The sequence below is a fragment of the Xenopus laevis genome, chromosome 3L (genome assembly GCF_017654675.1).
Source record: "Xenopus laevis strain J_2021 chromosome 3L, Xenopus_laevis_v10.1, whole genome shotgun sequence".
Lineage (NCBI taxonomy): Eukaryota > Metazoa > Chordata > Amphibia > Anura > Pipidae > Xenopus > Xenopus laevis.
The window spans coordinates 125,088,841-125,105,526 of record NC_054375.1 but is presented as its reverse complement, the minus strand read 5'-3'; the positions used below and the strand labels follow the sequence as shown (position 1 = coordinate 125,105,526).

General features: G+C 39.0%; 2 protein-coding genes across 2 annotated transcripts in view; both read left to right on the top strand.

Moving 5' to 3' along the window:
* LOC108711521 (ras-specific guanine nucleotide-releasing factor 1) overlaps nt 1–3,462 on the top strand; it is a 52,995-nt gene extending 49,533 nt beyond the window's left edge. Inside the window, exons 25-27 of the mRNA XM_018253367.2 lie at nt 437–554; nt 1,812–1,880; nt 2,230–3,462. Coding sequence (XP_018108856.1) covers nt 437–554; nt 1,812–1,880; nt 2,230–2,322 — 280 coding nt within the window. The 3' untranslated portion in view covers nt 2,323–3,462. The remainder of the gene's footprint in view (nt 1–436; nt 555–1,811; nt 1,881–2,229) is intronic.
* Nucleotides 3,463–8,121: 4,659 nt separating this feature from the next.
* Nucleotides 8,122–16,686, top strand: part of blm.L (Bloom syndrome RecQ like helicase L homeolog) — a 30,058-nt gene continuing 21,493 nt past the window's right edge. The window contains exons 1-8 of the mRNA XM_018253363.2: nt 8,122–8,323; nt 8,641–8,739; nt 9,899–10,524; nt 11,175–11,352; nt 11,706–11,803; nt 11,918–12,044; nt 14,746–15,368; nt 15,687–15,875. Of these exons, the coding sequence (XP_018108852.1) occupies nt 8,642–8,739; nt 9,899–10,524; nt 11,175–11,352; nt 11,706–11,803; nt 11,918–12,044; nt 14,746–15,368; nt 15,687–15,875 (1,939 nt within the window). The 5' untranslated portion in view covers nt 8,122–8,323; nt 8,641. The remainder of the gene's footprint in view (nt 8,324–8,640; nt 8,740–9,898; nt 10,525–11,174; nt 11,353–11,705; nt 11,804–11,917; nt 12,045–14,745; nt 15,369–15,686; nt 15,876–16,686) is intronic.

The window sequence follows — 16,686 nt, the reverse complement described above, 5'->3', positions numbered from 1 at the left end:
GTTACCGTTCTTTCAGTCTGCCTGAATGGATGCCTTTCAAGTATAGGCACTACTTTTGTGCACTTCTTTTATAGAACACAAGTAAGGCTGTGCATCTGGATGACAGGAGCTGCCCACATGAATGCCCCATATTTATATAATGGATAAAAGTTAAGCCTGCCAGTGTGCCATTTGAGGTGCAAAGAGCTGTGCCTTACTGTGCTCAAAAAGTGGCTGGGGGGGGAAGACTATTGTACAAAATGTAGGGCAGGATGCCAACTTGTTTTTTTTTAACTTTGCAAATTGCAACCTGCCCTGCCTTTGCAGATTAAGTAAAATTTTATTCCACATTCACCCTGCATGCCTTTAGTAAATGAGCCTTTTCATTGTCAGACTGTTCATGCCTTATCAAGTTTATTTCTGTACTGCTATTAATGTGATTGGCTTCTTTCTCCAGCTGTGACCCACCATGTGTCCCTTACCTGGGAATGTACCTGACAGATCTGGCTTTTATAGAGGAAGGAACCCCAAATTACACAGAGGATGGACTGGTCAACTTCTCTAAGATGAGGATGGTGAGCAAAATACATTTATTTGTACAAACATGTTATATACAGTTTGTAAACATTATTACAGCAGCAGTGTTCATACAATTCAAGTTAACCAACTGCAGGAAAAAGACTATGGGGCACATTTACTAAGCTCGAGTAAAGGATTCGAATGAAAAAAACTTCGAATTTCAAAGGTTTTTTTTGGCTAGTTTGACTATCGAATTGGCTACTTCGACCTTCGACTACGAATTTGAATCGAATGATTCAAACTAAAAATCGTTCGACTATTCGATAGTCGAAGTACTGTCTCTTAAAAAACTTTGACTACCTACTTCGCCAACTAAAACCTACCGAGCATCAATGTTAGCCTAGGGGGACCTTCCCCATAAGCTTTCTAAGCATTTTTTTGATCGAAGGAAAATAGTTTGATTGATGGATTAAAATCATTCGAAGGATTTAATCTTCGATCAAATGATTTTTCCTTCGATCGTTCGATCGAACTAAATTCGGTAAAGTCGAAGTCGAAGGATTTTATTTCGATGGTCGAATATCGAGGCCCTCGATATTGGACCAATAGTAAATGTGCCCCTATGTATAGGCAATTTACTCAACTTGTGCCCTAAATTAGGAAGCAAGGAGTTGTCAAGAATGTCATTGCTTTAACATTTGCATTATTCCCCGTCCATCAAATTTTTAAGGGGTTGTTCATCTTTAAAGTAACTTTTACTATTATGATATTCTGAGACAATTTGCAATTGGTTTACATTTTATATTATTTTTTAGTTTTGAGTTATTTAGCTTTTTATTTAGCAGCTCTCCAGTTTGCAATTTCAGCAATCTGGTTGCTAGGGTCCAAATTACCCAACATGCACTGATTTGAATAAGAGACTAGAATATAAAAAGGAGAGGGCCTGAATAACTGACCCCCCCCCCTCCATTTGAAAGTTGGAAAGTGTCAGAAGAAGAAGGAAAATAATTCAAAAACTATAAAAATAAAAATTGAAGGTCAATTCAAAACTTGCTTAGAATTAGTGTAAACACTCTGCTTAGCTTACCCTCTGCCTAGCTTACCTTAGCTGGACAGACATTTTCTTCAATAGTCACTTCAAATTAATAACTTGGGAATGGATAAATATTCCAAACTTCAGCTTTAAGTTTTAAATATACCATTTATTCAATTAATTAATTGATGTGAAATATTGTAAGAAGATAAACCAGTCAACAAAAATGTTAAAGAATGTGTATGCGTGTGTGTAAATGCTCGCCTTATGCATGTTTCAGATTTCACACATTATTCGGGAGATACGGCAGTTTCAGCAGACTTCATACAAGATTGAACATCAGCCTAAGGTACTACTGTGAGCTCTATCGCTCTACCCACTGTACATCCACATTGCTTCTTATATGATATACATTGTATGGAAGCCATGGGAAGTAACCAATCATTGGTTTGTGCAATAAATCCATTACTAGGCTTTGTATAGCTGTTAGGTAGATTATGGTTACTAGAAATACATTTGGTCTAGAGCAGTCATAGAGAAAACAATATCATTGAGTAACAGAACAAGCAGAAACAACTGGGACCTATATACATGCCTTATTACTTGTTTCTTAATACAACTTACTCTTATCTATAAAACTAAGAGGTATAAGCTGTAAAATGCTTTGTAATTTCTGAATAAAATTGTCTTCACTGCAGGTGACACAATATCTCCTGGATACTTCAACAGTGCTAGATGAAGAGGGTCTTTATGAAGCTTCTCTCCGACTGGAGCCCAAACTCCCCACCTGAAGTTTTCTGTAGAACCCCTGCCTGTATCATATTGTACAGAACCCCCCAAGCCTTTCGCCAGACCCCACTGTGCAGGGGTCACCAAGCAGGGGCAGAGATGTCTGTGTCTCCATCCATCCCAAAAACCCAATGTCTCCTCTGAGACACCCCACACTGCCCCACCCTAGGTTTGCCCCAAAGAGACCCCGCTGAGAAAGTGAGTAGGGTGGAGACTGAGATGCCTTTTCCCAGAAGCCCTGTCTTACAGTCTCACAAACTATGCAGTAGGAAGGCTTGGACTGCTAAAGCCTCCTCCTGACTTTTAGTGAATGGAGTAATAATGGGAGCAACACATCAACCAAACAGTGGCCGCCCTGCACTTGCATCCTCCATCATCAGCCATGCTAGAATGGAGGAGGGATGGAGCAATGATCTGCAGTCTTTCACATCTTAATTGTGAGCTGAATTTGGTGAATCTAGAAGACTTTTGTGCAAAGAGTACATGAAATGATGATGTCCCTAAAAAAATGAAGATGGGAATTTTGCTTTGTTGTACAACAGAGAATTATCATGTCCTATTGCACCAGAAAAAGCAAATTAGGTTTGGCATCTACCTAAGCCTGCTTTTTATTTTTTTCCATATCAAGAGCTGACCAATCTGGAACCATAGATTTGGGACTCTGCTCATGATTTGTGGAATGGGAATCTGAGCAGCACATGACAACTTTGTTGTGATCATTGTATAAAGGCCTCACAGCTTGTTGTGATATAAGGGGCTGCTTGTGGTGTTTACTTTCAGCAATCTGAGCAGAGGATAGCCCATGAATGGATTTAGTGGACAGTTGGCTTACAGAGCGTATAGAGAAGCTGGTGTAGAGAAGGCAACTGTTTCCTATGAAATTAAGCAACAAGTAAAGCTCCTTGTTTACTGTCATGAGATCTTTCCAATCTTTTAGCAGAAATTAATATAATCAACTGAATACATAGATTAAGCACAAGGCTTAGATTGAAGGCCCGTCCAGCAGCTGGTCTAGAGGACAAGGACTGATGGTTTAAAGAAGAATTTGCAACTACATTTCTGGTTTCTTTATTTTTTTGTACAATTCAGTATTTCCTGATTACCTCTCGCTAATAAATCTTTTATCTCAGGGTTACCACCAACTAAGTGTGATTACTGATATATTATTTCATGCTGAACCAATTGGCATCATCTTCCTATGCCTCTTCATCTTTTCCTTTTCAAACTATAATATGTACTGTTTATACAGGTAAGTTTTACTTTACTTTGATAATAAGGAGATCCTTGTTTATTTTCTAAAATATTTGAAGGTAGAGGGTAAGAAGGAAGCCAGCAGCTGCTTTGCACAAAACAGCAGATAATTCATATGTAAAATATTAAACAATGTAAATTCTCTTTAAGGTGATGTTCAATTTATTGGGGTTTTAAAACACATTGTTTACCTTTTAACTTTCCCAAACCCACCTCCTTGCAAACAGGATTTCACACCATCACCATTGATGTGATGTTTCCCAAAAGGCAGGGTCAGACTGGCCCACAGGGAAACTGGGAATCATTCCAGTGGACCCCAGCATAGATTGGCACAGGAGGATCTTTTTTTTTTTCTTATAAAAGGTTGGAAGGTGGACAATTTAAATTTTGCTGGTGTGTACCATGTTTTTCTAGAACATTTAGTAAAATAGGCCTGCCTAAAATGAAATGTGAGGGTTCATAAATCTAAAGAGAAAAGGGGGCATGTACTAATATGAAAATCAGAGTTATGGGGTAAAATAATATCAAGAAAATGGGAGAAGATGAAGGGGCAGAAGAAATGTAGACTGAAGATATGGATATAGGCATACGAGGCAGGTGACAACCCTAGTAGTGAGTTGCAGAGAAGTGAAGGGCTTTAAAAGAAAATGACACTTTTTAATCTTCAGGTTTGATTCCTCCTAAAGTCAGTACTTCCCCTTTAAAGAATATCCCCTTTAATACACTGGTCACTTGATTCCAGAGAGTTGTAGTCCTTGGTTAAAGGATTTAGTCACAGCAATTCCACTATTACAGTATCAGTTTGCTATAGTATTGTGAGATACAGAGACTCTGTTACAAATGAGGACGTCTTGCTATTGCAGCACCATTCACACCGAATACAGCATTTCTCTTTCATCTGCTATGATCAAGCTTATCCCCATGCATTGGCTTCACAATTAGGTGGTGGGGAATGTGGGGAGTGCCGCGACATCAAGGAAGTGCAGAATTGAAAATTAATGTAATTGCATGCCCCACCTCTATGCCTAAGGAATAGAGGAGGGGCAAGCAACATGTGATTGATAGTTGAGATTTTTAAATGAGTTTATAACGGGTATGGCTGTTTTAATGAAAAAAAGGATTTGTGTTTCATGTTCAATTTGAAAAGGACTTTTATCATACAGATTTTTATGTCTGGGACACAGGTCCCCTTTAACCAGTGCCAGGGGAAAGTGTGGTCTAAGGACCACTTTCACTGTTGTTACAATAACTAAGTCTAGTCTAAGGAACACTCTCGCTGTTGTTACAATAACTAATAAGTCTAGTCTAAGGACCACTCTCACTGTTGTTACAATAACTAAGTCTAGTCTAAGGACCACTCTCACTGTTGTTACAATAACTAATAAGTCTAGTCTAAGGACCACTCTCACCGTTGTTACAATAACTAAGTCTAGTCTAAGGACCACTCTCACTGTTGTTACAATAACTAATAAGTCTAGTCTAAGGACCACTCTCACTGTTGTTACAATAACTAATAAGTCTAGTCTAAGGACCACTCTCACTGTTGTTACAATAACTAATAAGTCTAGTCTAAGGACCACTCTCACTGTTGTTACAATAACTAATAAGTCCAGTCTAAGGACCACTCTCACTGTTGTTACAATAACTAATAAGTCTAGTCTAAGGACCATTCTCACTGTTGTTACAATAACTAATAAGTCTAGTCTAAGGACCACTCTCGCTGTTGTTACAATAACTAATAAGTCTAGTCTAAGGACCACTCTCACTGTTGTTACAATAACTAATAAGTCTAGTCTAAGGACCACTCTCGCTGTTGTTACAATAACTACTAAGTCTAGTCTAAGGACCACTCTCACTGTTGTTACAATAACTAATAAGTCTAGTCTAAGGACCACTCTCACCGTTGTTACAATAACTAAGTCTAGTCTAAGGACCACTCTCACTGTTGTTACAATAACTAATAAGTCTAGTCTAAGGACCACTCTCACTGTTGTTACAATAACTAAGTCTAGTCTAAGGACCACTCTCGCTGTTGTTACAATAACTAAGTCTAGTCTAAGGACCACTCTCACTGTTGTTACAATAACTAATAAGTCTAGTCTAAGGACCACTCTCGCTGTTGTTACAATAACTAATAAGTCTAGTCTAAGGACCACTCTCACTGTTGTTACCATTACTAAGTCTAGTCTAAGGACCACTCTCACTGTTGTTACAATAACTAAGTCTAGTCTAAGGACCACTCTCACTGTTGTTACAATAACTAATAAGTCTAGTCTAAGGACCACTCTCACTGTTGTTACAATAACTAATAAGTCTAGTCTAAAGACCACTCTCGCTGTTGTTACAATAACTAATAATTCTAGTCTAAGGACCACTCTCACTGTTGTTACAATAACTAAGTCTAGTCTAAGGACCACTCTCGCTGTTGTTACAATAACTACTAAGTCTAGTCTAAGGACCACTCTCACTGTTGTTACAATAACTAATAAGTCTAGTCTATGGACCACTCTCACTGTTGTTACAATAACTAAGTCTAGTCTAAGGACCACTCTCACTGTTGTGACAATAACTACTAAGTCTAGTCTAAGGACCACTCTCACTGTTGTGACAATAACTACTAAGTCTAGTCTAAGGACCACTCTCACTGTTGTTACAATAACTAATATGTCTAGTCTAAGGACCACTCTCACTGTTGTGACAATAACTACTAAGTCTAGTCTAAGAGCCACTCTCACTGTTGTGACAATAACTAATAAGTCTAGTCTAAGGACCACTCTCACTGTTGTTACAATAACTAATATGTCTAGTCTAAGGACTACTCTCACTGTTGTGACAATAACTACTAAGTCTAGTCTAAGGGCCACTCTCACTGTTGTGACAATAACTAATAAGTCTAGTCTAAGGACCACTCTCACTGTTGTTACAATAACTAATAAGTCTAGTCTAAGGACCACTCTCACTGTTGTTACAATAACTAATAAGTCTAGTCTAAGGACCACTCTCACTGTTGTTACAATAACTAATAAGTCTAGTCTAAGGACCACTCTCACTGTTGTTACAATAACTAAGTCTAGTCTAAGGACCACTCTCACTGTTGTTACAATAACTAATAAGTCTAGTCTAAGGACCACTCTCACTTTTGTGATAATAACTACTAAGTCTAGTCTAAGGGCCACTCTCACTGTTGTGACAATGGCTATGTCTGGCCTAAGAGCCATCATGCTAGGTCACTTTAACATACCTGTTAACAATCCTAATGCCCCTGCTGTCCTTTAGCTTTTCTCTGTGCTCAGAGCTCCCCTCTCACTCCAATGGTAACACTCTGTATCTTATATTTACCAGATTCTGTTCAATTTCCAACTTTACTAATTCCCCTTTCCATAGCTTAAAGGGGAAGGAAACCTAGTCGGTGCAAACCCCCCTCCCTCCTCCCCCCTTGCCTACCCGTCCCGCTGGGCAAATGCCCCCAAATTGTTACTTACCCTTCTGCGCAGGTCCAGTCCAGGGAGTTCACCAACGTCATCTTCTTCTACGCGGTCTTCTTCCTGCTGTGAACGGCGTTTTGGCGCATGCGCAGTAGGAGCATTTCGCCCGTACGGATCTACTGCGCATGCGCCAAAAGTCACACTAATGCGCAGTAGATCGTACCGGCGAACTAATCCTACTGCGCATGCGTCGTTCACAGCAGGAAGAAGATCACGTGGAAGAAGATGTCGTCGGTGAACTCCCTGGACTGGACCTGCGCAGAAGGGTAAGTAACAAGTTAGGGGCATTTGCCCAGCGGGACGGGTAATATGGTTTCAATATCACCTTTATGCTAACGATACTCAGATCTATCTCTCCTATCCAGAGGGCACATTTATTTACAAGCAAAATTAGCACCACTGAATCCAATTGCTGCGGGCCAGTGGATATCGGGCCGCATTTAGCCCGCAAGCCGTAATTTGGACACCCTTGAACTAGTCTACCAATTTGTGAAACATGACAGCTCAACGCGCAATCCCAGATTGTTACTGAAATGTCCTGACTTTCTCTTTGATCTCCTGCACTGAACAACCAGAAAAAGATACAAAGTTTTTAACTTAATTGCCGAGAGCCCAGAATATGTGGCAGGTGCATTTAGATAAATTTGTAACAATTTAAAATAAGCAAAGAGAAAATGGTAACAATTTAATATAAGCAGGTCTTTTGGGGAAACTGCGACTTGCATCTTAAAGGGCAATCAATGCACCCGCTTCATTAGCAAAACTGTAATAACATAAAAACCACAGAAATGTAATCAAACTTTCATAACCTGCCAAATTTTGAAAAAGCAACATTGTAATTAGGGGGTGTGGCCACAAAAACGGGAGTGGTCAAAACATGTGTCATTATTTCCAAAATGTTGGGGGTATGCAATATGTATAGTTCCACACGTCACTAATGTTTATATTGTAAGGCTCTGTGCGTGTATTTTCCAGGACTGTAGTCATGTTTTAGAGCACTATAATCACTACAAAACCCCTGCATTAACAGCTTTGCGCCTCTTCAGTCCAGCAAGCGGTACAGGAATTTACGTCACCACCCGATACTTCAGTATACAGTGTGACGTTCAATAATCTCGCCGTTTCCACGGCGCGTTACTAAGGTAAAGGAGTCGCGCTTTGTTGTCGTGTTCCCTAAACGAACCAATCCCTGCAGCCTTCATTCGGCGCGAATAGAGGAAGTTCTGAGAGAATGGTGCGGAGAGTGTGACAGGCAGCAAGAACTCAGGTAAGGGATGATATAACGCAGAGCCTGAAGGAGGAGGAGACGTGGAGGAACTTTTCTAGTGTTTTTTTGCACCTGTAGTGACCCCTGTGGTTCAGGCAGACGTCCATGGCATTTGAAAACCTGTGGGAAATAAATGTGTTTGGGCTGCCCTTGGTACCAAATCTGGGCAGTGGTTTAAAGGCTCTATTATCAACAATAAAAATATTGCAATATAAAGGCTCTATTGTGTTCGCTCCTCTCACATGTACATTGTTATAGAAGTCATGCTGCTTCTCTGCTTTCATTATTATCCGAATACATTTCCCCGTTTATTTCAGCATGGCTGCTCTGCCGCAAAATAATCTCCAGAAGCAACTGGAACTCTTCTCTGCAAAGGGGACTGCCAACAAGCTTTCTCTTCAGAAACCTAAATCCAGGTGAGTACCAAGTACCAACACACACTGCATTGCTCCCCAGGACCGGATTTGTGGAAAGGCTACCAAGGCCCGGGCCTAGGGCGGCATGCTGCCCAACAACACCCACATTGGCTCAGAAACACTGGGGATGCCCAGGCAAAACAATTGTTTTTTATAATATTTCCCGTGCGCCAATCCCCATTGTTTCTGTCTAAAATGCAAATTTGAGCAAATAAAAGGGAGGGGACGGGGGGCCACGAATGACAATGGCCTATGGGCATCCGCTATGTAAATCCGGCCCTGTTGCTCCCTCACTTTTATGTGTACATTGTTTGCATAGTAACGCAATAGGTAAACAAAGTAATCTGTGTTGATTGGGGCACACAGATTAGAGTACCAAAGATCAGCAACTGTGGTGGGAAGGAGCAATGGCCGATAGTCAGTCATTGTTTGCCGTAAGAAAGGTCTTCACACCAAGCAGCCTTTTTTAAAGGTTTTTGTTTTGCATTTTTCATAACAAACAACAACCAGAAAGACAGTCATGGTACCATAATCCGTTACAGTGATATCCGTACGACATATATACACTTTGAGTTTCTGTACACTAGCCATTGCCTAGGTATCCCCATTTTCCTACTTAGTCCACCCCTGATAATGAAGTGTGGGTCTGTACTTATTGAACTTGGGCCATTGGGGGGGTTAGGGGTTGCCTACCACTCCGCTATCCTGGCATCCCTGAGAGGACTATTATGTAGCCTCTAGCCAGTCTCTCCATACCAGGTCGTATTTCACCGAGCAGCCTTTTAGTGAAAGAGAGATGAAGGATATAGAGCTTTAGCCAGTAAGCTATGTTGGGAGTGGCTTAGGACTGGGACATAAAGCTTGCAAATAAAATTAACTTGTTATGAAGGGCAAAGGGGAATTTCACAGGTTTGCAGAGTGTAAAGGGGTGAAAACACTAAATGCAGTTCTTAAGTAAAAAGGGCAAAATGTATGTAAGACAAATATTCTGATTTAAACTACAGTTGCAGCACAATATGTTTCCTGCAAACATGAGCCACTTGCATGGATGCTGTTCCTCAGATTTTAATTTTGCTTAATTTAGTTAGCATTCATACCATCTTGATATTTTACTTTTCCGTAGTTGATGTTTCTTTTCTTTTTTCCCTCCTCCCTGCAGTGTTTTTACCTTTAAAAAGAAGTGGTCTCCAAACAGCTCAGTGTCGACTGGTATTGTTCCAGTTCAGCAACATGTTGTTTTAAAGGACAATAATGTAAATGTCAAACACGGTGACAACCAAACAAACCTCACCGCATTGCCTAAAGCTACAGAACGCAATAAAATAAATGGGTTTTTCACTCCGGTCTACACAAAGTCTGCACAGTTTTCACAGGCAGTGGCAATCAAGGACCATGCACATAGTAATGATTCTGCAAACATGCACCCAAGAGCAGAGGAGGCTGCTTCCAAGAAAATAGGGATTGATACTTCTTTCGATTCTGTTACCAGCTTGGAGAAATGGAATGATCTTGATGATTTTGACACATCTGTGTCTCCTCCCAAGAGCCATGCTGCAAAAACTGGAAAAACACCTAAAAAATGCAAGAACACATCTCCTGTTACTTTTTCTAAAATTCAAAGTATAAGCCCTAAAGGGCCAACCACTGAAAAGCAGGACTGTGCCAAGAAACCATATGAGAATAATGAGGTGGCTTCTGAGCCACAAAAAAACTTGCACGCTCAAACAACAGAATCGGCGGACCAATCATTATTATGTCTTGCATCTATGGAACCTACAAGTTTAGGTGATATATGAATTGCCATGTTTCATTTTCTGTCTGGTCTTTGAAAGGGGTGTAACCTTTAATAAAAAAGGTTCATATACATTTTAATATAAAATAATAATAGTAACTTGCATTCCTATCTAATGCTAATGCGTTTTTTAAATTTGCACATAGATCCACGAACACCACACAATTGGTATTTGAGTTGTGGATGGATTTGTAGTATTGCACAATTTTAGCTGGCATATGGCCTGTTGAAATAATGCTGCCAGTAAATAGAATAGGTCTAATGCTCTATGTATATTTTCAATGGGGCATCAGGCTGTTAAAATTACACCATTCTAAAAAAAAACATTGTTGCAGCAAATAATTGAATTTGCTGATTATTTTTTTACTGCTTGAGAAAGAGAGGGTATGCCAGTCCAAAGTCTGTGGAAACCAAATCAAAGAAAGCACTCTATGATATATTGCCTCAGAATGTACATTGATGATAAACTTGTCACTTTTTTGTTCTGGACAACTTTGCAGAGAGACATATTTTTCAGGGATTCCATTTTGTTGCCAACCTGTCATACTGCAAACCACTTGGGCGTCAAAATGCCTTGCTTTGTTCTGTCTATTAAATGTATATATTTACATTTCTGAGCATGACACATGACATTATTTTTCAGGTAGTGTAGAGAGAGACATGTGTAGGAACACTGATTATATAGGAACTGATGACCTAGAACACAATCAAGAGACACTTTCACAGGCACTTATTGAAGAAGAAGACTTTGATCCTGATTTTATTCCCCCATCCCCATCAGATGAAAGTCTGTCTTCTCCTCCAGTTTTAAGAGTTATCAGGTAAGTAGTCCACTTACTGTGGTGAATATTATTCTGTACTGTCCTGCCAATGATTTTGTAGCAAAATGCACTATTCGGTTACAGTCAAAACCTCAATATAAACATGATTATTTCATATGTTGTTGCTGGTGGCTGTGCTTAAATTTACATTGTATGTTCCTGCATATTAGTAATAAGTTGTAGAATCCAAGGCATTCATGTGTGTTACACTGCCACAAGGATAGTTATAACAATCGAACAACCCTGTGTGTAAAATGTTAGAGTACATATGTTGGTTATGCTATGTGAATCTTTTATGTTTCCTATGAGGATTTCATTGTACTCTAGTATTTCTTCTCTTTATTTTTTACCAGTGCACAAAGAAAACACAAAGTCTCCTCTGTGACAGATGTAAATGACTGTGAGAATACAACTGATCACCTGCAGGACCATGGTGTCTCATCTTCACTTGGTAAGAAAGTTTTTTTTCTGCAATGCATGGAAAGTTTTAGAGGGATAAGTGTGTCAGCCCTTTGGAAATTTTGTTTGTTGGTTTTCCCAAACCTTAATTTTTTTTATTTGCTAGACTCCAAAGTGCCTTCTCAACTTTTGAGTGTGATGCTTGAAATATGTGACTTGGTTGACAAGATTCCAATATCAGAGCTACATGTGCTGTCTTGTGGGATGGACCTTAAGAAGAAAAGAGACATGCGGTATGTACTATATAATATATACAGACCTGGCAATGCTTCACATTGTACACTATATTTTTGGCATGTACATATTGGTTGTTTTCCACTTTATTTCTTTAAACAGAACTCAACCCTAGACAATTTTTACCCCAATAGATCCCCAAAGCAAATAAAACATATTTATACTAATATAATTATTTTCTGTCATTTTACAAGCTTTTTTTGTTTTAAAAGAAAAAAAAAAGAAATTGCGTTTACTACATGTTGCCGCTTTGGCGGTTCTTGACCCCTGTAGTCAAAATAAAAGTATTTGGGCTGCAAGGTTACCCCTCCCTCATTGCAATGCTTACTGATGTTTCCCTCAATGTAGTGGTTAGCATACTTCTCTCAGCTAAGTCTCCAGACTATTTGATTTTAACAAACTCTACAGTTCTGAAATGCACCTCAATTGGGTTTAGATCAAGTGACTGAGTTGGCCATTCAAGAATATTCCACTTCTTTGCTTTAATAAACTCTTGGGTTGCTTTTGCTGTATGTTTTGGATCATTGTCCATCTGTATTATCAAACGCCTCCCAATCAATTTGGGCAGACCGTGTCTCTGAACACCCCAGAATTCATTCGGCTGCTTCTGTCCTGTGTCACATGATGGATAAACACTAGTGTCCCAGTGCCACTGGCAGCCATGCATGCCCAAGCCATCACACTGCCTCCGCCATGTTTTATAGAGATGTGGTATGCTTTCATGAGCTGGTCCACACCTACTCCATACCTTCTCTTGCCATCATTCTGGTAGAGGTTTTTCCAGAACTGTGCTGGCTTTTATAGATGTTTTTTTTAGCAAAGTTCAATCTAGCCTTTCTGTTCTTGATGCTTATGAGTGGTTTGCCTCTGTATTTACTTTCATGCAGTCTTCTCTTTATGGTAGACTTGAATATTGATACGCCTACCTCCTGGACAGTGTTGTTCACTTGTTTGGCTGTTGTGAAGGGGTTTCTCTTCACCATGGAAACGATTCTGCGATTATCCACCACTGTTGTCTACTGTGGATGTCCAGGTCTTTTTGCGTTGCTGATTTCACCAGTGCTTTCTTTCTCCGGATCTACCAAACTGTAGATTTTGCCACTTCTAATATTGTAGCAATTTCTCGGATGGGTTTTTTCTGTTTTTGCAACTTAAAGGGGAAGTAAAGTCTAAAATAGAATAAGGCTATAAATGCTGTATTTTGTATACTAAACATAAATATAAACTTACTGCACAGCAACATCTTTGCAAGACCCAGACAGTGCACATGCTTCAATAGCATTTTTCTCCAACTCTGCAGAACCATTGGCTGCAGCAAAATAATCCTCCAAATAGAATCCCAGTTTCTGTTTAAATCTGGCTCCATGATCTTTGTCACTGCAGCTGGAGTTGGAAACAGTATGTAAAGGCAAAAATAAAATCCAATATAAATCTCTACACAGTCGCTGACTACTCTACAGGGAAATCTTATTTTTTTGCCTTTACATGCCCTTTAAGGATGGCTTGTTTAACCTGCATGGAGAGCCCCTTTGACTGCATGTTGTCAACATCTTCCACATACAAGCACCCCCCTCAAATGAACTCCAGGGCTTTTATCTGCTTCATTGATGATGACATAACAAAGGAATTGCCCACATCTGCCCATGAAATAGCCTTTGAGTCAATTGTCCAATTACTTTTGAGCCCCTGAAATGACGTGATTGTGTTAAAAAAAGGCTTTAGTTCCTCACATTTTTATGCAATCTTTCAAACTGAATTAAAGCTGCAGTTCAACTGCATATGAGTTGTTTCATTTAAAATTCATTGAGGTAATGTACAGAACCAAAACTAGAAAAACTTTGTATATCCTTACATATTGCAGAATAATTGTGCTTCGTACAGGGTACAGGGGGAAAATCTTTGCTGAAATAATTTTTCTGTTTGTACCGACAATGCTTGAACCTCGAGTGCTACATCCTGTGTGTTCATTTAAACCCCCATTCAGATGTGTGTGTCTCATTCTGTATTTGTCACAAGGGAAGGGCAATGGTAAATTGAAAGAAAGTTTATGGCCAGCCTGCCTGAAAGACTGGACACTTAAAGGGGTTGTTCACTTTCCAAGCACTTTTTTCAGTTCAGTTGTTTTCAGATTGTTTCCCAGAAATAAAGACTTTTTTCAATTACTTTCCATTATTTATTTTTTACTGTTTTTCCAAAATCTAAGTTTAAAGTTTAATGTTCTTGTCTCTGGTGTTTCAGTCTGGCAGCTCAGTAATTCAGGTGCAGACTCTATAAACTGTTACAATTTTGCTATATTAGTTGATACATTTCTCAGCAGCATCTCTGGAGTATTAGTAACTATTGTATTAATTCTAACAGCTGCCTGTAATGAAACCCAGAGATTCTGCTCAGCAGGGACAAAGATAAGAAATGTATCGACTAAATGTATAAATTTTGAACAGTTAACAGAGCTGCTTTAGAAGGTGAAAATGACACTTTACACCTCAATATTAGAAAAACAGTGACACATAGAAAATAATTGGAAAAAGTTATTTCTGGTGAACTATCTGAAACCAACCAGTTGTTTGAAGGTGAACAAAACCTTTAAAGAAGGCTAAAACTACAATCTAAGGCACCTGCATAGAAACTAGATGTAGAAAAAAACAAAAAAAAAATGATATCAAGTCTTGATAGAAACTTAAAATTTTTGTTTTCTTGCAGGAAGCACCTCTTGTCAAATGACTCTGTGTTTATATCATCTCCTGCTGACAGCTCAACAGTATCTTTGACTTCCTGTCAATCATTATCCCAGAATAGGGAATTTAATTTTGGTGCCTCCAAGGGTGCAGAGAATCTCTCAGGATCTTCTTTAAACAAAGTCTTTAAATTTAATAAATTGGCTGCAGACAAGTTTAGCGCAAAGGGAAGTGATACTACCGCTAATCCTGCCCAGAATTTCAAGGAGAAGATGGAGAACAAAACCTCCTTATCTTTTCAGGCAGGAGGAGATTCAGTGATGGAAAACTCCTTCAATTTCCAGAGCAATATTCTCAGCCAATTTAATACTCCGCAAAATGAGAAACCTGTTTCATCTAGCACCTGCGCCAGACCCGTTTGTCAGCCCATGGATGACATGGATAACCCTGATCTTGACTTTGATATTGATAATTTTGATATTGAGGACTTTGATGATGTTCATTGCTTGGATAGCCCTGCAGCAACTTCAGTTCCCAGCAGTCATGCTCCACAGTATCCAACAATACGGGAGACACAGCTAGACTCCAGAAACAAAGAGCACTGTAAAAACACTGGTGATAATGCATCAAATCCATCTGGGTTGTCAGGTCAGTTGCTCAATATCTAACCTGTAAAAAGATTTTTCCTCTGTATTTATAAACATGCACTTTAGTTAGGGCTGCACATTTATAAATTTGGGAGGAACTGATGCTTGTTGTCTGTATTACTTGAAATAATGGGTGCTGGGTCTAATCCATTTTAAACTCTCATATTATTAGTCTTGCTCAGTGCTTTACTTATTCCCTGGCAGACTTTTCTATACAACTGAACCTTACAGCTGGAAGACTTGAAAATCACAGGTTCATCTGCAGATATCAGTTAAATGTCAGTGTTACAGAAGCTTGAGGCTTTTATTTCTTCTGCAGACTCTCTACTGAAGCCACAGATGGAGAACCCAGCCCATGAACGATTCAGAAGCTTTAACTTTCCTTTCTCCAAGGAAATGATGAAGATTTTCCACAAGAAATTTGGTTTGCATCGGTTCAGGAACAACCAGCTAGAAGCCATCAATGCATCCTTGTGTGGGGAAGACTCCTTCATTCTTATGCCAACAGGCAAGTATTCAGTGGGTTTTGTGTGTTACACTAGTCAAAGACTAATTGCCTAATTATTGGGGTTTTGCAATATACACTTTTAATGATTAGTGTTTGGCTTAACAGAAATCTTACAATATACACACATCTCTATAACAAGGATGCCAAGGTTTTAGCATTGCACTGAAGAGAGTATTGTATTGCCATGAACAACACCAGTTTCCCACTCTTCAGAGGTACTCTGAAGAGTGATCTAATGGAGCTATATGTGGATAATAAATGTCTGCTGTCATCAGCTCACGATCTGGTAAATCATGGTATACGTTTCAGACACCTGTGCTATTAAAAAATCTACGTATAGTAATTTATTTAAAATAAGCAGCTGGTACAGAGAGGCAGTTTAGAGTTATGGAATATACCTTTTGACAAAAGTCCGTCACACTTCTCTTTTAAAAGAAACACAAAGTGCATATGAAATATTTAAAGAGGATGAATCCCTATTCATAAATGGTTCTTTTTTTTTTTTTTTTTGTATAAAGAGACAACTTCCCATTATACATACATTTAAGAATTTCTATGGATTTAAAGTTACTTTTTAATGTAGTTGCAACAGAAACTAATATTTTTGTTTATCCTTTTGTGTTCTCTGGTTCTAAAACTTGAAGCAATGCATTGTTTGAGGAGTCGGCATCAGTAGTGCAGGGCCTAACAACAGACATACTGCTTTTAATAGTAATTGCATATGCAAATAACTGTAAAACCATAAAATAGTTTTAATGGATGTATAATGAAAGGTTGCTTAGAATTTAATGGGTTGAAGCTGTCCTCTGTG